The 21,769-nt window shown below is 58.9% G+C and overlaps 4 protein-coding genes across 7 annotated transcripts; 3 read left to right on the top strand and 1 right to left on the bottom strand.

Annotated features, from left to right (window-relative positions):
- Window positions 1–120: 120 nt before the first annotated feature.
- ELP5 (elongator acetyltransferase complex subunit 5) lies at window positions 121–6,195 on the bottom strand. Of its 2 annotated transcripts, none has more exons than XM_043582891.1 (8): window positions 5,961–6,195; window positions 5,480–5,540; window positions 5,312–5,392; window positions 3,515–3,735; window positions 1,991–2,172; window positions 1,375–1,470; window positions 1,128–1,228; window positions 121–487 (listed from the first exon to the last, which is right to left on the bottom strand). In XM_043582891.1, the coding sequence occupies exons 1-8, from the start codon at window positions 6,193–6,195 to the stop codon at window positions 373–375; spliced, it is 1,092 nt and encodes a 363-aa protein (XP_043438826.1). In that variant the 3' UTR covers window positions 121–372. The 2 variants fall into 2 exon arrangements, with proteins under 2 accessions (XP_043438826.1, XP_043438827.1); XM_043582892.1 differs by lacking the exon at window positions 5,961–6,195 and adding an exon at window positions 5,698–5,933.
- A 273-nt stretch (window positions 6,196–6,468) lies between these two features.
- CTDNEP1 (CTD nuclear envelope phosphatase 1) lies at window positions 6,469–12,750 on the top strand. 2 transcript variants are annotated; one of them, XM_043582894.1, is made up of 8 exons: window positions 6,469–7,097; window positions 9,634–9,700; window positions 9,798–9,916; window positions 10,150–10,221; window positions 10,889–11,005; window positions 11,211–11,322; window positions 11,969–12,053; window positions 12,298–12,750. In XM_043582894.1, the coding sequence occupies exons 1-8, from the start codon at window positions 6,996–6,998 to the stop codon at window positions 12,356–12,358; spliced, it is 735 nt and encodes a 244-aa protein (XP_043438829.1). In that variant the 5' UTR covers window positions 6,469–6,995; the 3' UTR covers window positions 12,359–12,750. The 2 variants fall into 2 exon arrangements, with proteins under 2 accessions (XP_043438829.1, XP_043438828.1); XM_043582893.1 differs by having other exon boundaries at window positions 11,193–11,322.
- Window positions 12,751–13,527: 777 nt separating this feature from the next.
- Window positions 13,528–16,130, top strand: LOC122484859 (GABA type A receptor-associated protein). Its single transcript, XM_043582896.1, has 4 exons — window positions 13,528–14,263; window positions 14,815–14,893; window positions 15,041–15,159; window positions 15,651–16,130. The coding sequence occupies exons 1-4, from the start codon at window positions 14,174–14,176 to the stop codon at window positions 15,714–15,716; spliced, it is 354 nt and encodes a 117-aa protein (XP_043438831.1). The 5' UTR covers window positions 13,528–14,173; the 3' UTR covers window positions 15,717–16,130.
- Window positions 16,131–17,020: 890 nt separating this feature from the next.
- Window positions 17,021–21,520, top strand: PHF23 (PHD finger protein 23). Of its 2 annotated transcripts, none has more exons than XM_043582889.1 (5): window positions 17,021–17,290; window positions 18,881–18,912; window positions 19,124–19,216; window positions 19,765–20,602; window positions 20,706–21,520. In XM_043582889.1, the coding sequence occupies exons 1-5, from the start codon at window positions 17,257–17,259 to the stop codon at window positions 20,918–20,920; spliced, it is 1,212 nt and encodes a 403-aa protein (XP_043438824.1). In that variant the 5' UTR covers window positions 17,021–17,256; the 3' UTR covers window positions 20,921–21,520. The 2 variants fall into 2 exon arrangements, with proteins under 2 accessions (XP_043438824.1, XP_043438825.1); XM_043582890.1 differs by lacking the exon at window positions 17,021–17,290 and adding an exon at window positions 18,263–18,321.
- Window positions 21,521–21,769: the final 249 nt, after the last annotated feature.

Below are 21,769 nucleotides of genomic sequence, written 5' to 3'. Positions count from 1 at the left end.
CCGTTGTCACTTGGGCCCCAACGCTAGGGACTCTCCAAGACTCAGGTGCCTGGCTTCCCTGCCTCTTCCCACGCAGTCCCTCCCACTGCCAACTCCCGCTTACACAGCTAGCAAAGTTTCTTTTTTCGTAAAAAAATAGATTTTATTAGGCTGGGAAGGGAGGCGTCTCTGTTCCCTCACCTTCCCCTCTGCCCCTTCCCACGTTTTGTCCCGCCTGGAAGCTACTCCCTGACTCGGGGGTCACGAGGCAGGACCTCCGCACACAGGGAACACAGGTGGGGCAGGGTAAGGCCGCCGCAAACAACGAAAGGATGGTTACGCGTCCAAGGTCTCTCTCCCCCCTCCCCAGTACAGGCTAGTCAAGGCTCCCCGTCAAACATCCAGGTCACCATCTGGGTCTTCTGGGTCCAGGTCATCGAACGCGTCTGGCTCATAGAAGATGCGGCTGGTAGCAGGGCCGGGCCCAGGGCGCAGCAGAGCCTGCTGTCTGGGGAGAGGAGGGGGGAGCGGGTGCTGGTGAGGGTGGGTAACGGGGTCCCGTCTGGACACGCTTCCTGGTGACCGACTCCCTCCTCTTTCTCGTTGGCTTTCGTGTTTTCTGGGTTCAAGTCCCTTTCTCTGACCTCCTCGTTTAGTCAGCATGGGAGCCGCATCCGGCACCGGGATAGACTGATGCCGCTCTCCTAACGATCCCCTACGTTCTTAGCAGCTCGAGGGCACGGATCCTGCCAAGGTCTGGCTTCGCCCGCCCACACACTGAGCACAGAACGACAGGCATACAGAGGCCATTATGAACCTGTCCCTACCACACCCAACCGGCTTCCCGTCCTCCCAGTAACACTGTTGCCTAGAGAGGGGCAGGGCCACTTCCCCAGGGTCTGGTCTGGCTCAGCCCAGACCCGATTGCTCTGTGACCTAAGGCTCTAATGGCGAGAAAAGAGACATAGAGGCCCTTTAGCCTCGTTGGGGCAGGAGCGGGTAGAGAACCACTCCCCAGACTTGTCTTTGGAGGTGGACTTCAGCCCCTGTAAAGTCTGAGGTTAATCAATAACCTGCCATCACCCCACCTCTCAGGCCCGGACGCGGGGCTCTACTCAGGAACCCAGGCGCCTGGCCCCCAACCTTACTTTTCGGAGCTGAACTGGAAAGGCAGTGTCAGGCTATCCTTGGCTTCTCGCTCTCTCTTGGACAGGTGGAGGTTAAAGGTCAAGTGGGAGGCGGGGTCCACCTGCAGGCACGAGGGATACTGCCACTGCCTCATGGCTGCACCCCTGACCCCACCCCCACCCCCTGCAGTTTCCAGTCTCTCCTTTCACCAGACCCACAAGCTCCGTTCCCCAGTTCCCTCGTTTCCGCCCCTGGCCTGCGAGATACCTGCGGTGTGTGAGGATCTGGGTGGGGCTGGGACTCTAGCGGGGGTCCCCCTTGGAGATCCAGGCTCAAGTCTGGCAGGACGGAGAACCACAGAGTCTGGGGGAGAAGAAAGAGTATTAACAGAAAGGTTGTTTCCACCTGACGGAACAAACCAGAGAGAAGAACTTAGACCACCCCCCCCGCCCCCGCCGGCCCTGCCCCTGCCCACCCCTGCCCGCCCCACCATCAGTGTAACAGCTTCCAGCCCCTGCTCTTCCCCTCGCCCTCCTTCAAAGCTCTCCGAAGGGACTCGCTCCTTCTCCCCCAACAACCGCTCCCAGTCTTTTCTCCGTTGCCGTTTCTTGGAAGTCAAGATCTCCTCTTGGTTAAGCCCACGGGATCCGAATCAGGCAATCCTGTGTTCAAACCCTGGCTCTACCACTCACTGTCTGTAACTTGGGTAAGGGGACAACAAAACAAGCCACCTCCCAGGGCCGTGGTGAGGATCAGGAGGGAAATGACAAAACAAGGAGACACAGGGAAGCGCTCGGCCACACCAGCTTTCTTACTCTTCTTTCCGCCAAGACTCCCCTTCCGTCTGACCCTGACCTTAGTGCTTCCCCGGAGTTCTCCTGACCTCGAGGGTTGGGCGCTGTCGGGGCCTCCGACAGAGGATGTGGGCCGAGGCCTGGCCCGCTGTACCACTCAGGGTCACCTCGGTCTGGGCAAGGCTGCTCAATGCTCCCATGGGGCCCGGGCCGTGGAGCTCTCGGTGCAGCAGGCCTAGCACGCACAGCTGCTCCGCTGCGGGGCCGCCACCTGGAGGGACAATGAGCGTGGGGCGCAAAGGGCAGTGGGGAACACTCAGAGCGGAGGCCAGGGATGGAACAGTAGAGGAGGAGGAAGGAGGGGGTGCCCCACGTTCCGTTGCTGCCCCGCCACAATCCTGACTTCCCTTGGTGAGGCTGGGACTGTGGAGCTGCAGCTCTCACCTCCTCAGAGTGAATGTGAGCCAGGCCCACTGAGACTTGGTCCTCGTCCTCGGAGCTCCTCCCTCAGGGCCTTCGGGACAGAGTTAACCCCTTCCTCTTCCAGTCTCTGCTTACTTTCCAGCCTCATCTCTTACATGATGAACTACTTGAGGCTTTTGGAACTTGACCCCATCCCAGTCAGTGCCTTTGACTCCCTCCCGTTGTCTCTCCCTTTTGCGGAGCGCGCACACACACGCTTAAAGAGCGTCAGCACTGTGCTAGAAGATGCCTTCGTGTTTTGACGCTTACAAACGTCGGCATGTTTGGGCTGAAGCGTATGACATCGCTATCACTTGACCTAACAGCAATTCTAAACGGTTCCTCCTAGGCGCGCCTGGGGGGCTCGGCTGATTAAGCGTCTGACTTCAGCTCAGGTCACGATCTCACGGTCTGTAAGTTCGAGCTCCGTGTCGGCCTCTGTGCTGACAGCTCAGAGCCTGGAGCCTGCTTCGGATTCTGTGTCTCCCTCTCTGCCTCTACCCCACTTACACTCTCTCTCAAAAATAAACATTAAAAAAATTAAATAGTTCATGCTAATACTGTAATTCCACCCTTTCCCCCCACTTTTACAGAGTAAACTGAAACACTGAGAGACTCAAGCATCTTAATACAAAGTTGGGTAGCTGACTGCATGGTCAGTTCTAGAATCCACGGTATACTTCAGGGCTACTCCCAGGGCCCCTGGTCTGGCCAAATTTGCCTGGCTAACCCCTTCCTCTTCGAGACAGTTCTTTCCTTAGGACACCCTGTGTATGTTCCTTTATCATCACGGCTGCTAGCAGACTGTCTTGTAACTGCTAACTTGTCTGTATCCTTTTTGGCACTTTGAGCTCCTGGAAGACAAGAACCTGAGCACAGCTAGTCTTTACTCTCCTGGTATCTAGATTTGTGCCTGACACATAGCACGTAATTTGTACTCAATGAGTGAACGAATGAAACAAATGAGTAAAAATGAACCCGGAAGAGGAACAAAAGCCTGGTTACGAAGAAGCCCAGAACTAGAATAAACGTTAAAGAGATGGAATAAGGCCCAACTGGCAATCCCTAATCATGTTCTTGCTCAGAATGGAAGAGGGCTTACTCCTTGGCAGGGGAAGGTACGTGACGAGTAGTAATGAAGGGGGTCTCACCACGGCAGGCGTGCTGACGGCTCATGGCACAGAGGGCCTGGCAGAGGGCGGAACAGGGAAGACGCAGCAGCAGCCAGCTCAGTGAATCGAGAGCCACAGTGACAGGACCAGGATCCGTCTTCTCGCACATGGCCTGCAAGGCTCCCAGGGGTCCCCCCGGAAGGGCTTCCCCAGTCTGTGCCCAGTTGAGCGGGTCTCTGAAGAGGTCATAGTAAACCAGCCTGCAAAGGGAAAACAGGAGACAACTTATTAACCCTGCCCCTTCCCCTCAATCTTGAACTTCACGCTGTGATCTCTGTGGCTCTCTGTGACTTAGAGCTAAAACTGAGACACAGACTACCATGTGGGCAGCACAGGCTTTGGTGTCAGAAAGCCCTGGGCTCTAAGCGTGGCTTTACTACTTACCCAAGGTCACCTAACTGATAAGCTACTTATCCTAAAACCGTTTCTTCATTTGTAGAACAAATGCCCAGATACCAACTGTTTGATCTTTAGAACGATCCTTAACACGTATTAAACGCTTGACAAACGTTAGTTATCATCACCATCAAACATTTCCCTGAGCGGAGCCTAACTCGTGTCATTCCCTGGAGGAACAGGGAGAGGACAGGATGTGAGACATGGTTCCTGCCTGTAGGACAGTTTAGAGAAGATCAAGAATTAGATCGTGTGTTACTAACTACAGATAAAATAGCACCACAGAAAAAGGGAGTCTGACGTGGGTTAGACATCCTGGGATCGGATTCACGTGGCCCAACTTGTTCCTGGACACCACCGTCCTATCTGTTGCTTCTCTTGTAAGTGCCACCTTAACATGAAACATCACTTCCATCACATGGTTGAAAAACCAGAGCTGAACACAGATGTAAGCTACTGAGCTGTCTAGACCGGGAAGTAATCTTTTTTTATCCAGGCACACAGGTGGGTTCAGGGGTCTCCTAAGGTCTATTCCACATCAGTCTATAACTCCTGGAAATTCTACCTGCTAGAGTCCTTTTACTTTCCTCTTAAACTCTCTATGCTTACTTACTGCTACTGTCTTAAGCCAGATCTGTCACCCCCTATCATCTTTCCCTAAGATGCGTTAGAGACCACAGCCGTCTCATTCACCATGCCTACCACAGCACCCGGTTCGTAACTGGTGCTCAGTACACATACACCCCTGAGTGAACCTGGACTACCACAGCAGCCTTCCCTCCCGGTCTGTCTGAGGCTGCCCCCTTCTAATCCCATTCTCCACACTGGTCGCTGGAGTAGTCTAACAGTATGAGATTATCACTCGCCTCTTACACGTTGAAAGGGCCGTCACTGCCTTGGGGATAACAACTGAACTCATTTTCACGCTGAGACCTTTTGCTATCGGTCTGGTCTCAGGAAGCTCTTCCAACTCCCATGAACAGCTATGCCTTCCCATACGTCCCTCATTTTGCACACTCTGTTACTTTCGCCTCTAGAACAGATCGCTCAGTAGCTGGCAGCTAGTGTTGGTGCAAATCTGGAATCCACGTCTGGAATAACCATCCGGATTCTGAATACCTCAAAAGACAGAATATGTTCATTTTTATCCACCAGTACAGCTTCTGGTGCGAAACTACAGCGTCGGCCTCTTATTACGCTCCATTTCCGTCTGCGCTTCTATGGCCCATGCTCTGGGTTCTCCATTAACTCGCCACTCATTTCTCTTACGAATCTTGGCCTCCCGAAAGACACATCTCCATTCCTTCAATGAATATGCCGTAGAGCAATTTCCTTACAGGGATCCTACACCCGGCAAACTCTCTCCCGATCTGTGCTTACCGGCTGTTGATACTGGAGTCAAAACCTGCACGAAACTCTTCCTCGCTCACTTCACAGCCCAGGATGTGGACCTGCTCCCCACTAAGGCAGAGATGAAGGAGAGTGTCACAGAGCTGGGCCCAGCCTTCCTTCCCGGGGACTTCGGGGGGAAGGCTGCGGGATACTCACCCCAGCGCAGCTTTCTTGATGAGCGCCTTCAAGAGACTGCGCCCCTCCCACTCCACGGAGTCTGGGGAGAGCGGGGGACGGATAACCAGCGTGAGAACGCTGACGTTTCCGTCCTCACCGACCCCGGGGGACCACCCCTCGCCGGTGACACGCGGCTCTTCCTCTCCGCTGCCGCCCCTCGAGCCCAGCTCGCAACCCCCGGCGCCTCTGGCCCTCACCCCGCAACAGCACCAGGCCGCGCAGAGCCAGCACCGACTCCATCTCCAACTGGCGGCCCGTCCCTCCTCGGGCGCCCTCTGATGGCGTCACGGCCCGCCGCCCCGCCCCCTCCAGGGAAAAGGGGCGGGGCACCCATGAGTCCTCCCACAACCGAGACCCGGCCCGGTCCGGAATGAGAGGTGATTATGTCCAATATCCCAGGGGGCGCTCACGCGGAGGGGCCCCTCCCGAGCTCCGGCGCACAGACGCAGGACATTTTTACCACGACTGGGGCCGGAAGAGCCGTTGGGGGCAGTTGTCGGCGGGAGGGGTAGGAGGCCGCACGAGCCCGTCCGACGGCCCGACACCCGGGGACGAGAGACGTCACCCGCCCCGCCCACGCCGCTCCAGGCGGGGCCCGCCTCGCCCCCGGGGTCCGCCCCGCTGCCACCTTCCGCGCTTGCGCGATACTGCGGCCTTGTTGGGAGCGCTCTCGGCTTTCCTCTACCCGCCCCCATAGACCGAGGAGGGGGAACTTTAGTCCCGGTGAAGCGAATACACGTCACCACCGGAAGCAGTGTCAGAGGGGAAGAGGAGGGGGGAAGAAGGGAGGAGGGAGCCCTTAGGGCGGTAAAATGGCGCCTGTCAGAGTGGGAAATCCAGCTGCAGAGGCTGCAGAGGCTGCAGCCCCGCTCCCCAGCGGCTAAGGCACCCCCGACTTCGGGGAGGGGGAGGCCGCTCCGGTCTAGCCATCCGCGCCCTTCGGCTCCCCCTCCCCCTCCTTCCCCGTTCCTTCGCCCAGCCCGCCCGTCCGCCGCCGCCGCCGCCGCCGCGGCCCTTCGCGCGCCGCGGCCCCCGCCCGCCCTTTCCCGCGGGCAGCCCCCTAACGCGCCTGCGCAGCGGGCCACCCTCCGCTTCCCCCTTCCCCTCCCCCTCCCTTCTCCCTCCCTCCCTTCTCCCTGGCCCCCTCCCCCACTGCCCCCTCCCCCAATTCTCCATCCCCTTCCCTCCCGGTCTCTGAGGACCCCGTCCTACCCCGACCCGTCTCGGCCCGCAACCTCCGCGAAGCCGTCGGTGCCACTCCCCGCCCATGTGGGCCCCCGCGGGCTGCCCACGCCTGTCCCCCAGCTCCCGGTTCCGCTGGGCTTTCCCCTCGCCGGGGGTGGCTTTCTGAGCCGCCCGCTCCGTGCCCCTCTCTGCAGCCTTTCCTGCCACTCGGGGCCCCCGTTCCCCCTCCCGGAGGCGGGGGGCTGCCCCCGGGGGGCTGGCGGAGCTGGGCCGCGGGGGCCCCGGGGCCGGCGGTGCCGGGGTCATCGGGATGATGCGGACGCAGTGTCTGCTGGGGCTGCGCACGTTCGTGGCCTTCGCCGCCAAGCTCTGGAGCTTCTTCATTTACCTTTTGCGGAGGCAGATCCGCACGGTGAGCCTGGGTGGGCGCTGGTGGTGGTGGGAACCCGTGTCAGCGGTGCTCACGGGTTTTCGGAAAGTGTCGGGCCTCTGTTTGGGCTTCGGAACGGAGTCCTGGCGGCGGCGTTTCCCGTTAGAGGGTTGGGGCACCCTTGGCTGGGCATGGGGTGGCATGGGGAGGGGGGAGACCCCCGTAGGACAATCGAGATCGGGGCGGGGGGGGGGCAAGACGGAGACTGGATGTGGCAACTCTTGGGGGCCAGGGTGGTGGGTGGGGCGCCGTTTAGGAAAGCTGGAGTTGTTGTTAGAGACCAAGAGGAGGGGAACACCTGTTTGATGGCACCGGCTCTGTCTGCTGTGGGCTTGTGACAGACCCTTCCGTTACTAGGAGCCTCCCTGTGTGTTAGGGCTCAGAACAAGGGACAGACGGGCTTATGTGGCAAGGGTAGGGGTGTGGGTGGGAGACCATACGTGACAAACAGGGGAACAGCCTTGGGTGTGAAGGAGAAACCCCGGCCGTTGGCTTTACGGGGACTCGTCCAAAAAGGGTCCCGGAAACTTATTTCCTGGTGTGGGCATCTGGGGTCACCTAGTCCCTGGGACTAAGAAGGATGGTTTTATGTTGGGCTTTAGGGAGAGGAGCACATTGGTGTTGGGGTGTCTCTCTGGGAAGACAGCGCTTGGCAGTTGTAGGCTTGAGCCTGAGGGCAGGCTTGCCTCTCCAGGAGACCCCAGCTTTGAGAGGGGTCCTGTGGGCAGCGAAGACTGCACGTACCCAAGTATCTGTGGGTTCCCTCCCCCAGAGAGCTTCTCTGCAAGGTCAGAGCTCCCGTAGGCTAACATCCTTTAGCGAATGTGCTGTGTTCTCACTGCTGGGGAGAATTCAGTAAGCCGACATGCAGAAGTTCCCTGGCCCGTGCTCTTCGGTGTACCTCGGTAATACCTGGAAGGTCCGAGAGTCTCCAGAGAGCCCTGGGTGGTGGTGGTCGTTGTTGACTGACTTGGGGGAGTGGGCCTGCTTCAGATTCAGTGTCTCCTTTACCAGTCTATGCTTTCCGCTTCCTGATTTAGGGTGAGGGTTGTTTCTGGGTGATCACGGTGGTAGGCAAGGCTATTTCCCCGAAACACATGTTAGGAGCCCGGAAGAATTTGGGGTCAGAGATGCTGAGGTGTGTGTGGGGCTGGCTCCTGGGGTTTTCTCTACATGTCAGCTGCTGTTCTATCTGCCTGGCTTTGCTCCGAGCACGCCCCGTTTGCCCCTGAAATTTCTGTTCTGGAGGCAGGGAGTAGAGCTCCAGCCCCTCTAGAGGCTAGCTTTTGGCAAAACTGCACCTCTCCGGGCAAGCGCTGACCCCACGGCCTTTTGTCTTCCCTTCCTTCCCTTCCAATCTGGTTTCTCCCCCCACCCCCTTGCTGGCAGATGCTTGGAGCATTCCCTACATGCCCAGCATGTGCAACCCGAGATAGCAGGCCAGGACACCCGAGCTGTTGCGCGGCCTTCATCCTGCTGCAGGGAGAAAAGGGCAGGTGCCTTGGCATTCGGAGGAGAGGGCCCTGTGGCTTGCAAGGGGCGAGACTGGTTCTGGCGAGGCTGGGGCCTAGGGATGGGGCCTAGGGATGGACAGAAGCCTAGAAGGAAAGAGCAGAGGAAGGGACTGCCAGGCTCGCGTGGAAGAGAACTGAGTGCTAGAAACAGGAGCTTCTAGAGAAGACTCGGAGGAGCTGGAAGGTTGACGTCCTTGTCCCCTCTTGACTTCCCTCACAGCCCTTCATTCACTCTGGCCTTCTCGCCACCCTATCAGTCAGCCTGGTGGGTGGGGCTTCCCAGTGTGCCTTGTCCTGGGTACCGGAATAAGGAGGCAGCGCGGAGGGCCGAGGTTCTCTGCCACTTGTGACTTGGCTGGTAGAGACAGAAATGGACAGGTGGCTGGTTAAAATAGGCCTGGCGGCCACCAGCCAGGGGAACTTAGCTGACCTGAGAACCCCTGGATTCCCTCCTTGCCCTTCCTTCCCCTTAGGTGCCCAAGGACCTCCTGTACTGACTCCTCTCAGTCCCCCGAGGGACGAGAGTCGTCACGAAGGATCCATGGGGCGGAGATGTGGGGAGCCGTGCGTGTCTCTGTTCCTTGCAGAGCACAGGGAAGAGGGCAGGTTTTGGGTCGGCCTGCCTCAGGGCGGTCCTGGCTCCACCACTGCATCCGCTCTGATATTAACCACCCACCCTGTGACAGTGTCCTGGGAACGCAGCCGGGACCGGGTGCTCTCGCCAGGTTTTCACTCTAACCGGGGGGACAAATGACCAAATAAGATAATTCCTAGCAGTGTGGTCTTACACAAGGCATCTAACCTGGCTAAGCCTCGGTCTCTCCGTTGTTAAAATAGACACGATGATGTTGCTGTCATTGTCGTTACTATAGCGTCGTTACCGCGTTCTTGAGGATTAAATGAGGTGATCGTCAGTCACTTCCACGATGCCCCGTATATAGTAAACGTTCCTCTGTCAAGATCTCCCGCTCAAGGGGTCTAATCCTCTCTCTTGCTGTTTTTAGATAATTCAGTACCAAACTGTTCGCTATGATATCCTTCCCTTATCTCCCGTGTCCCGGAATCGGCTAGGTGAGTGTGCTGGCTGGGAAGGCTCCTGTAAGGTGAGGTGGGGCTCAAGGTGTGGGCTGGAGGTTGGTGGGTATCATTCCTGGCTGTTGTGGTTCAGGCCAGGTGAAGAGGAAGATCCTGGTGCTGGATCTGGATGAGACACTTATCCACTCCCATCACGATGGGGTCCTGAGGCCTACCGTCCGGCCTGGAACGCCTCCCGACTTCATCCTTAAGGTGTGTTGGGGTGGGAAGTGATGGGATGGTCATGCCTGTGATTCTGCTCACAACTAGACTTCCTTTCCCAGTCCCAGAGCATATCGTCCTTGTCCCCATCCTCTGGCACCAGCGGCAGCCAGGAGGGAAGCAGGCAGTGGGGAAGGGGGGGGGGGGGAGGTGGCAGGGAGGGGTGTGTGTCCTTTAGGCCTGTGCTCAGGACACCCCCCCAGCTCTTCCCTGTTCCTCTACAGGTGGTAATAGACAAACATCCCGTCCGGTTTTTTGTACATAAGAGGCCCCATGTGGATTTCTTCTTAGAAGTGGTGAGTTTGGGGGCACCTGGGGGGCTCAGTCGGTTGAGTATCTGACTTCGGCTCAGGTCATGATGATCTCGTGGTTCGTGGGTCCGAGCCCCACGTCGGGCTCTGTGCTCACAGCTCAGAGCCTGGAGCCTGCTTTGGATTCTGTGTCTCCGTCTCTCTCTCTGCCCCTCCCCGGCTCACACACTCACTCTCTCTCAAAAAAAAAAAAAAAAAAAAAAAGGAAAAAAATTAAGTTAGGAAAAAAAATGGTGAATTTGTGGAAGCTGTGGGGAGCCCTGTGATGAAGGAATGGCGTTAAGGCTCTGGGAATTCAGAGCGGTTGGAGGAAGTACAGGGTGAGGAGAAAATAGGTATGGGCAGTTTTGGAGAAGGGCAGTTGTGGGCCGGTCAGAGGGCGGCTGTCAGTAGCTTGGGTTCATTTGTGGTGCTGATGCAATTCTGTTCTTCCACAGGCTTCCTGATCTTCTGTTCTTGCACCTCTGAACCTTTAAGGGTGTACGGGGCCTAAGACTCTTGGGTTTGGGGGCCTTCAGAATTTTGTGTTCTCAGAGACATCTGATGCTCTTGAAAGGCCTGAAGGACCGGGCTGGAGTCTAGTGAAGGAGAGTTGTGCGTTCAGAGGAAGGATCGCTTCTTCTGACCCCACCCTCCCCCTGATCAATTTCAGGTGAGCCAGTGGTACGAGCTGGTGGTGTTCACAGCAAGCATGGAGATTTACGGCTCTGCTGTGGCAGATAAACTGGACAATAGCAGAAGCATTCTCAAGAGGAGATACTACAGACAGGTAAGAGGAGGCTCGGGAGGCAGGCTGGCAGGGAGGGGTCTGGGTTTGAGCAGTTTCCCCAGAAAGGGACCTTCTGGGGGGTGAGCGGAGGCGTACTGCATGACCCCCTCTGTGGGAGGTGGCTGCCCGTGGGCATTGTTGGGACTGGGCAGCCGTCACAGGGGCCGAGTCTCCTTTTGATGCCCAGCGTGGCCCTACCCTCCAGCACTGCACTTTGGAACTGGGCAGCTACATCAAGGACCTCTCCGTGGTCCACAGCGACCTCTCCAGCATCGTGATCCTGGATAACTCCCCAGGGGCCTACCGGAGCCACCCAGGTATGGGGCGGGGGGGGGGGGGGGGTGAGTCTGGCAGGACCAGGAAGTGGTTCCGAGAAGGTTATTTTGAATGCCTGGAGCTGGGATTCCTGGCTTACTGTAGGTCAGGATGCCAGGTGTTTCTGGGAGACACTCTCCCTTCCCCACTTGTCCACTTCCTAGGTCACGTTGCTCGTATCAGTTTGCTTCAGGTGAGACAGTAGCAATAAATTTGATTAGCAGCCTCACGTTAATGTGAGATACGGTGATTATAGGTTAATTTTATCTTGGGGGAGGGGCCTGGGTGGCTCAGTCATTTGAGCATCTGACTCTGATGTAGGCTCAGGTCACGATCCCAGGGTCATGGGATCGAGCCCCGTGTCGGGCTTTGCACTGAGCGTGGAGCCTGCTTGGCGGTCTCTCCCTCTGCTCCCTTCTCCCACTCACGCATCCACCCCCATCTCTCAAATAGACATGCGTATGAATGCCTCTTTTAAAAAGTTTGTTTTGGAGAATAAAATAGGAAGGTTTACCTAGGTGGTTAGGTTTGGGTGGGTCAGGGAGAGGGCACGGATTTTAAAGGAATGATCCCCATTTTCCCAAAGGAAAGAAAAACCGGCCTGAGTCTTGAATTGTGTGGTTTTTTTCATATTTTCACCCACCCTAGACAACGCCATCCCCATCAAATCGTGGTTCAGTGACCCCAGCGACACCGCCCTCCTCAACCTGCTTCCCATGCTGGACGCCCTCAGGTAACGGAAGCCAGACACATTGCTGAAGAAAGGAGGTGGGGGATCCCGGGAGGGAATAAAAACGCATCCTGTTTGACTTATCCCTTTTCCCTTAAGAACTTAGCCTTTGAACCCAGGTGTTCTTACAGTAAAGCTCATCACCTGTAGCCAGTGGGTTTTGGGCAAACTGGACCTTGTCATGTGAGAATGGTGATTATTTCCTCCCCCCCCCCGTCTCCAACGAGGCTTCATCTTGTCATCCCAGGTTCACCGCCGACGTTCGTTCTGTGCTGAGCCGAAACCTTCACCAACACAGGCTCTGGTGACGGCTGCTCCCCCTCCACCTGCGCTGGGGTGGGGGGGAGAGGGAGGGTGAGCTCTCGGGATGCCGTCTGATGCCCTGTCCGATGGTGAGGACTGCCTGGGCAGGACCTGCCCCTCCCGCCCCTCTCTGCCCAGGGAGCCCTGCGCTCCGTGTGGAGTCTGGACAGACACACGGGCCACACTCGCAAGCAGCCTCACTCTGACTTCGAGTTCGCGCTCCCTGGAAACCCCAGACTGGGACAGAAGCGGAGGCCTGGGAGAGCCCGAACTGTCTGGTGGAGAGACCAGACCGGCCAGAATGAGAGACAGACATTCGGTAATCCGGGAGGCTCAAAGAAAAGCCAAGCCAGCTTTGTTGTGATTTGATTTTTTAAAAACTCTTGTACAAAACTGATCTAATTCTTCACTCCAAGGGCTGGGCTGTGGGTGGGAAACTGGGATTTTGGGCCACTGGATTTTCCCCAAACTTGTCCTGCCCTCCCCCCTTTCTTTTCCTTCTATTTTCCCTTCTTCCTAGACTCCCTCAGACCTGTAACCAGCTTTCTTTTTTTTCTTTTCTTTTTTTTTTTTTTTTTTTTTCTCCTTTCTCTCTTTTAAACCATGCATTATAACTTTGAAACCAAAGCTGCCCCAGGTCCTTCTCTGGGGGTTGGGAGATGAAGGGAGGCGTCTTTGTTCGCGTCCCCCCCTGTCGGGGCGAGGTGCTGTTGGCTTTGGGGGAGGAGTGGGGAGACTCGACATCAGGTGCTCTGGCGGGAAGGGTCTTGGAGACGGGATGGGCGCTCCGGTGGGGACCGGGAGGGCGGCCGTGTGCCCTGAAGGAACCTGGCCTGCGGGCTAGGACGACGCGGCAGTGTGGCGGCAGGAGATACTGGACCAGAAGCCAGACAGGCGGGACCTCGCCGGGGGCCGACGCGGACACGCCCGACGGCGGGGGGCCTAGCGCCAGGCCCGGCCCCGCTCCCGCCGCCCCGGCCCCGCCCCCCAGCGCCCCTCCCCCCACCTCCCCGCGGCCGGCTCTACTTCCCGCGGCCGGCTCTACTTCCCGCGGCCGCCACGTGACGCTCCGCCCTTCTCTGAGATCACATGATTTTCTCTCGCGACCGCCGAGTGTGTTCCTCCGCGATGACGTAGTCCCTACCTTTCGGACCTCCTCTCAGGTCCCTATTGGTCTGCTCTTCCCTGGAACCTAAGCGTCCGGTGCGTTTCCCTGAACGGGTGTTTCGTTTCTGTCCCCCTTCATTTCCGGAGACCAGCTCCCCGACTTGGGTACTACTTTGTTTTGGTGTCAGCTGCCGCCGTCGGCGTACCGACGCGTTTCGTGAATAGCTATCCTTGTAATTATCTCTGCCTTTTTTTCCTCCCCTCTTTACGTTATTCCCGAAAAGAACTTTCGGAGAACCGAGTCTCAAATTACAGTTAGGGACTCGCAGCCCTTTTCATCCCCAGCCTCGTGGGGGAAGGTCAGAATGTGGGTTTTCGGTTATTTTCGACCATAGCACAAGCCAACCACCTTTGCTACGTCGTCGGCGTAGCCCACAAGTTGATTCCAAAGCGATTACGCAGACGGCGTGAGGGGGGGCGGTCAGGGGGTGGTGCTACGCTGGCGGCGTTATGGCCGCTGCGCTGGTGGCGTAGCGTAGCAGGCGGGGCGGCCCCGGACCGTCGTGGGTGGGGTTGGTGAATAGGGAAGTGGCGCAAGTCCCGGGATCGCTCCGCTGAATCCGCCCGCGCGTCGCCGCCGTCGCCGCCGCCCCCCGTCCCGGCCCCCCCCGGGTTCCCTCAGCCCAGCCCGGTCCAGCCCGGTTCCCGGGAGGATGAAGTTCGTGTATAAAGAGGAGCATCCGTTCGAGAAGCGCCGCTCTGAGGGCGAGAAGATCCGAAAGAAATACCCGGACCGGGTTCCGGTGAGGACAGTCGTCAGGGCCGAGGGCGCGGGGCGCTGGCTCTGACGCCACAGCCTGGGTTTGGGTCCGGCCAGGCGGCGCGGGCACTGGGCTGCGGGCTGTGGCGGGCGCGACCCTGCTGTCCCCGGGCTCGGAGGTTGAAAGCGGGGTGGCGGGAGAACTGGGGGTGGGGGGGACACAGATGGGAGAGGGAGACCTGGGGATTGGTGTGCGAGGCTGCGGGGAGTTTGACAGCCTGAGCTGCTCATGGTCTTTACCCCGAGCTAGCCAGGCTTCTGAGCCTGAAGCTCTAGGCGGCCCACTCGAGTCGTCCGTGCCCTATTAGGATAGTTGTTGATCATGACGCCCTACTGGGGGATCCTGAATGTTTGGGTGAGTTCAGCACAGTGGGGTCAGGATCTCTGCTCAAGGATGCGCCGCGTGTTCAGAGACAAAGAAAACGGAGTCGGACAGATTTGGGTGCTGGGAATTGTGTTACTCGAGTTCTTGGCAGGGGTAAGTCTGGGACCGTACACCTAATATTTCCTAATTTTCATCTTACCCTTCATCAGGTGATTGTAGAAAAGGCTCCCAAAGCTCGGATAGGAGACCTGGACAAGAAGAAATATCTGGTGCCTTCTGATCTCACAGGTGGGGACCTGACCCAGGCCCCGGGTTAGCTTCCTATGGGTGGCCGGGCATCTTTGTGGGAGAAGGTTCCACATTGTAACTGCTCTCTCTCTCTCTCTCGGGGGCACTTGTGATCTCTGGCTTCCTCCTGCCTTGTCTCTTTGGCAGTCGGTCAGTTCTACTTCTTGATTCGGAAGCGAATTCATCTCCGAGCTGAGGATGCCTTGTTTTTCTTTGTCAACAATGTCATTCCACCCACCAGTGCCACAATGGGTCAGCTGTACCAGGTATGTCCCTGGGGAAGCCGGGAGGCTTGGGAGAGGTGTGGGGAGAGCTTGAGGGGAAGAAGGTGCTAAGTCAGCAGTTCCTGGACCCGCTGCCTTGCTCCGCTCTCCACTTTATCTTCGGCCTCAGAATTTCAGCATAGTCCTGGGTTGGAGGTTTGCACGAGGCCATGGGAATGGCCAGAAGGGAGAGAAAGGTGAGGTGGACCGCAGTCCCGATCCTCCACCTGCCCCAGCGTCCTCCCCGTTCCAAGGCAGAGAACAGTCAGAGGGAGGGCTTTTTGCCCAGGACTGCTGCTAGGGGTGACGCTGCTTGGCTGCTTCGGTCTGAAGTGAGGGAGTGAGTCAGGACGCTAGTTTTTTTTTTTTTTTTTTTTTGGGGGGGGGGGGTCTGCCTCCAGAACGGGACTTTGGAGAAGGAGGGGGGGCAGTGGGTGGTTCAGGTGACCATAGCCCGGGTGCCTGAGTACCGGTGTCCTCTGCTTCTGCCCCAGGAACATCACGAAGAAGACTTCTTTCTATACATCGCCTACAGTGATGAAAGTGTCTACGGTCTGTGAAGCTGCTGCCCCTGAGGTGGGGGGTCCCAGCCTACAGAGAGGTGGCCCCCCTTCCTTGACCTAGTCCTCCTTCAGGCTCGACCACCACCTCCCTCCTTCAGGACCTGCACTTCCTAACGTTCGAGGCTCTCCTCCAGCCCCTCTTAGCAGGAGGGCTCATGGGGGAGGTGGCTTCTAGGACCTCTCCTTTGTCCCCTTTCTCTTTCCACCTTCCCCACTGTGCTTTAGACTTCTCGATTGTCAATCTCTGTCACATCTAGCGATTGTTTTGGTTCCTGTTCCCTTTCTAACTGCCCAAGGGGCTCAGAACCCCGACATTCCCTTCCTTTCACTACCTTCTTTTTGGGGGGTAGAGGGGAGGGACTGGAATTGTGGGGGGAAGGTAGGAGGCACATCAATAAAGAGGAAACCACCGAGCCGAACTGGATCTTGCTTTGCATTGCTTTTTAGTTGTCCCGAGGTGGGGATAGTTATCCGGAGGTGGGCAAAGTGGCGGTTGGAGGGACGGTAATATATTTTGGTTTACTCTGTTCATGTTGGTTTTTTTCCTGGGGGGGGGGGGGGGGGGGGGAGGGGAGGGGAGGGGCAGTGTTTTTGCTGTGATGAAAGGAATACGGAGTATCGTTTCGTGAAACTTCTGTTTTATATACCTGCCTTTTGGGTCTTGATATAAAGAATCGTTTTTGTTTTTTACACCGTGGGTTCCGGTGGACAAAGTTGGAAAGTACCTGCTTTAAATAAATACCTCCCAAGTTTGTTACGGCCTTTGGGTTAGGGAAGAGCTGGTCGCGTGTGGGAGCTGGTGAAGGGACTCCGTCCTCGCTTGGCATCTCGCGTGGCCGGACTAATGCCGGTGTGTGGAATTCAAGGGAGGCAGAAGACGGGGGAGGAGGGAGCCATTATCATCAGGAGGACTTCATCCCCCAGCAACCCTTTCTCCCTCTGGCCGGAAGTGGGGCGGTCCCACGGGGGAGAAAGAAGCCGCAGAAAGAGGCAGTATGGTGGCCGAGAGTTCTAATCCCTTCTTTTCCTTCTTTCTTAGTCCCGCCCAGCCTACATTTCCCAGGATCCTGCGCGCGCTCTTCCGCCCTACCCTCTGCTCCCAATCTCCCCGCCACTCCCCGGGGGAGGGGAGCGGACTAATGCGCCTGCGCCCATCCTTGGCTTGCTGGGAACTGAAGTTCCAGAGGCCTATGGGGTCCTCTTTCCGCTGCCCCCAGACGGACTACAGGCCCCTTGATGCATTGCGCGTCGGCGCCCGCGGAGGGAGGAGGGAGAGAGGAGGAGGGAGAGAGGAGGGAGGAGAGAGGAGGAGGAGGGAGCAGGCGGCCGGCGGCGCGGGGGGAGGGGGCCCGGTCCGGGAGTGCGGGAGGCAGGGGTAGAGGGAGGTGGCGGCAGCGGCTAGCGGACTCGAGTCATTACCAGGCCGAGGCAGACACCTCTGTGGAGCGAGGCAGTAGGAGCACCGAGCACCGGAGGCGGCACCGGGATCCCCGGCTCAGGGGAGGGGGGCGCCGGACCGGGAGGAGGGGAGGGGGCGATGCTGGAAGCCATGGCGGAGCCCAGTCCCGAAGGTGAGCTCTCGACCGGCACGGAGCGCTGAGCCGGTGGGGGGGCGGGCGAGGAATCAATTGGCAAACTTGGAGGTCGAGCCCGGAGCCCGGCGGGGGAGCGCGGGGAGGGGGTCGGGGGCCTGCCCCTGGAGGTAGGAGAGCGGCGAGTTGGGAGACCTTGGTGAAAGAGGAGTGGGAGCTCGGGCTGGGGGTAGCTGGAGATCAGACACCGTGAATGTGTGTGTGTAGGGGTGGGGGGTGGGGAGCGGGAGCTTGAACCCCGGAGCTCCGGGGGTTAGGGGCCGAGAGGGCCTCCAGCACGTTGGGGCCCTGAGGCCGGGAGGCTGGGGGAATCTGGGGGCCGGAGAGTTGTTGAGGAGGGAGGATGTGGAAGGGGACTGAGTGAGGAGCCCGGTAGTTGGCCGAGGTGGGGGAGTTTGTGGCGGTGGTGCCGGAGCTCCGGGTAGTTGCCGCCGGAGAGAGCCCGGGGATCGTTGGAGGGGTGGGCAGATAGTTGTGGGGAGAAGAGGGGGTCTGGGTATTGTCTGCGGTAGAGGGACCTGTACAGGGCGGGTAGTTGTGGGGATAGAGCGCCGGGAAGCGAGGAGAGCCGGGTAGTTGTAGGGGCGGTGGGGCGGGGTGTGGGGGGGGGGGGTTGAGACCGGCGAGTTGCGGGGGGGGGGTGCTGTTGGTCGGCGAGGGCTAGAGCCCGGGAGTTGCGGAGGGCGAGGGGGGCAGCGGCGGCAGCAGCGGGGGTCGCTGTAGAGGGAGAGTAGCTGGCGGGGGGGGGGGGGGCTAGAGTTTAGGGGTCCGCAGCCTAGTCACTTGGCGGTGAGTACGGGGGCGGAGGGGGGGCGGCGGCCGGAGGGCTCGGAACTGGGCCCGGGGGCCCGGCGGGGAGCCCGAGGAGCTCGAGACGGGGAGGGGCCAAAGCCCCGGATGGGGGCGGAGGGACGGCGAAATTGTGGGGAGCGCGGTATGGGGGGGCAGGTGGGGCCGCGTCCGGGTTAGTGCTCGCTCGTCTGTCCCGGCCGCGAAGTGGCGTTGGATGTGTGAGCCTGTGTGTGTTTAGGGTGGGGGTGAGGGGCGCGCCGGGCCTCGTGCTCGAGTAGAAGGGGCCCGGAGGGCGGGGAGCGGTTCGGCGTGGTCATCCTGGACCCTGGGGGCGGGCGGGTTGCGTGTGCGGTCGCGGAGGGCCCCGGGCGGCAGATCGCGACCGGGTAGGAACTCGGGGCTCTGGGCGCGTGTGAAGGACAGGGGCAGGCGGCCGCCCGGGCTCGGTCCGGGGAGCGGTATGGCGGGGTGGGGCGCCGAGTGATCGAGTAGACTGGAGTCTAGAGAAACCGTGAGTTGGGGGGGCGGGGCGCCAGGCCTCCGGTGGGGGGAAGGGGAGCGCTATAGCGAGGCCTGAGAGGGCGCCGCGCCCTGGCTCCGCCCCTCGCAGGGCGGAAGGGGGAGCAGGGGCGGGTCCAGCACAGCTGGGGACCTGCCGGCCGGGCCGGGGGAGACCGGAGAGAAGAAGGGGTCTGCCTGGATCCTCCGAGATTTAGAGGTGGGGTTTCATGCGGACTCTTCGCTAGTGCCTTGACTCAGCTTTTATTGCTTCCACAGATCCACCTCCGACCCTTAAGCCAGAAACTCAGGTGAGGTTTCTCTTCCTTTTGCTGCCGGGGGCCCTCCCCCTCCTTTCTCTTTCTCTCTCCCTCTCCCTCTCCTTCTCTCTCTCTCTCTCCCCACCCCCACCCCCCTTCTCCCTCTCCCCCTTCCTCCTGCCTCTTCTAGATCCCTTGCTCCGGGGTTTCTGCCTTTGGGAATGCCCCTCTTAAATTCCTTGTGATACACGTTTCCTTTCAGCCACCAGAGAAACGTCGGAGAACAATTGAGGACTTCAACAAATTCTGCAGTTTCGTGTTGGCCTATGCCGGTTACATTCCCTCTAGCAAAGAGGTAGGGACTGGAGGGCCAGTAGCCTGAGGGTGGGTGTCCTAGGACTGGAGAGGGCAGTCTGTGTCACCGTGTAAGGGAAACCTCTACCCGATGATGGGACACAGAAGACCAGGGAAATGGGAAACGTGGGAAAACCAGTACCTGGGGGCAGCTGGGTGACTCAGAGACTCGGCGGGGCCGAGCAGCAGTGAATGGTCGGTCTTGGGCTATTAATGGGAGGGCGCTGCTGGATAAGTATTAGGAAGCTGAAAATGGCAACAAACGGGGCTACACGGAAGCAGGTAAAGAAATCGCGCTCTGGTCCGGGGGTGACAATGCCGCAGGGCTGTGGGGACTGCAGAGGTGACGTGCAGGTGTTCAAGGGGAGATGCTGAGGGGAATTGGGGAGGGGACAAAGTTTCTGAGTACGGTGATTTTGTTTTTTGTTTTAGTGGTTTGGGCCAGGGTATCTCGGGGTAGATCTTGTCCCTGGTTTTTAGGCTGGGTTTGTACAGGGGCTGAGGTGCCCCTGGGCCCCTGCTGACCCTGGTCTCTTCCCCCCATTTAAGGAAAGCGATTGGCCAGCCTCAGGCTCCAGCTCTCCTTTGCGAGGTGAGAGTGCGGCAGACAGTGACGGCTGGGACTCGGCCCCCTCAGATCTCCGAACCATCCAGACCTTTGTTAAGAAAGCAAAGTCATCCAAAAGAAGGGCGGCTCAAGCAGGCCCCACTCAACCAGGACCCCCAAGGTCCACTTTTTCTCGTCTGCAGGCCCCTGACAGCGCGACCCTGCTGGAGAAGATGAAGCTCAAGGACTCGCTCTTTGATCTAGATGGGCCCAAGATGGCGTCTCCACTGTCCCCCACATCCCTGACACATGCCTCCCGGCCCCCTGCTGCTCTCACCCCGGTGCCCCTTTCCCAGGGGGACCTCTCCCAACCTCCTCGAAAGAAGGACCGAAAGAACCGAAAGTTGGGGCCGGGAGGGGGGGCTGGCTTTGGGGTGCTCCGGAGGCCTCGGCCGGCTCCCGGGGATGGGGAAAAGAGGTCTCGGATTAAGAAGAGCAAGAAACGGAAGTTGAAAAAGGCAGAGCGGGGGGATAGACTCCCACCTCCTGGGCCTCCCCGGGCACCCCCCAGTGACACAGACTCTGAAGAGGAGGAGGAAGAAGAGGAAGAGGAGGAGGAAGAAGAGATGGCGGCGATGGTGGGGGGTGAAGCCCCCGCCCCCGTGCTGCCGACACCCCCAGAGGCTCCTAGGCCTCCTGCCACGGTGCACCCCGAAGGAGCCCCTCCCACTGACAGCGAAAGCAAGGAAGTGGGGAGCACGGAAACCAGCCAAGACGGAGACGCCAGCTCCAGCGAAGGCGAGATGCGCGTCATGGACGAGGACATCATGGTGGAATCAGGTGCGAGGTTTGGGGCTGGCCCGGGTTAGCTAGGAGGACGGGCTCGGGGCTGCTGGGGACCCAAGAGCTCGGGCAGAGCACCAAACAAACCTTCTTTCCCCAGGTGATGACTCATGGGACCTGATCACGTGTTACTGCCGAAAGCCCTTTGCAGGGCGGCCCATGATCGAGTGCAGCCTGTGTGGGACATGGATCCACCTGTCCTGTGCGAAGATTAAGAAGACCAATGTCCCCGACTTCTTTTACTGCCAGAAATGCAAGGAACTGCGGCCAGAGGCCCGGCGGTTAGGGGGGCCTCCCAAATCGGGAGAGCCGTGACATCGCCATCTCTAGGCTGGGACTTCCAGATGACAACAGGACTTGGGAACTGAGCCTCGGGGTCCTCAGTATGTCCCCTGGAGCTTGGATATTGTCCCACTTCAAAGGCAGGAATACCCGAGGGAGGCTGGTTTGGAAATGAGTATCTCGGCTCCAACCTTACCTTTCCTTCCCATCTTGTGGACTTGAACGTGGACCCATTACGGTTGGGGGTGGGAGGCCGTCTGGGTCCCTCGACACTTCCTTTCTGCCCCTTAGACCTGCCACCCCTCACCTTGTGGGCCAGCGTTGGAATTGGGGTGGAACGGGACAGTTGTCTGTAAAACTCGAGTGTAAATACAGCACCCCCCTCCCCTTCCTCGTCTTTTCTCTCACTCCCCATTTATTCTACACCGGTTGTAGTTTTAATTTCGGCCTTCCCCTTTCGGGCAGGGCAGCTCGGAGGTGGAGGGCCAACCAGAGCCTGGCCGAGGGGAGGAAGGAAAACAGAAAGGTGACGGGACTCACTCACCTCTTTTGTTTTTAATACCGTCGGCCAGCTGTTTGTACAGACAGCCTGCGTGTTGTAAATAAAGCGGAGTGGGCTCTTTTGTGTTTATAGCCCTCACTGACTGTCCTGCTTGGGAGGGAGGCTTGGGAAAAGCTGACCGAAGACTGGCTGGGAGTGGGGCCGAAACCCACCTCCACGACCTGGCGGCGCGCCTTCCCCCCTCCCCCCAGTCCTGGACCCCCACACCCCCCATCCGCTCCCCCGACACGCACGCTCCAGGGGATCAGACTTGCTCGGAGCACCCCGCCTGAGCGGAGCAGAGCAGGGGGGGTGCTGGGGGGGGCGGGGAGGGGGGCAGA

This window comes from Prionailurus bengalensis, chromosome E1 (assembly GCF_016509475.1).
Source record: "Prionailurus bengalensis isolate Pbe53 chromosome E1, Fcat_Pben_1.1_paternal_pri, whole genome shotgun sequence".
Classification (NCBI taxonomy): Eukaryota; Metazoa; Chordata; class Mammalia; order Carnivora; family Felidae; genus Prionailurus; species Prionailurus bengalensis.
This window is presented reverse-complemented; position numbering and strand designations above follow the sequence as displayed.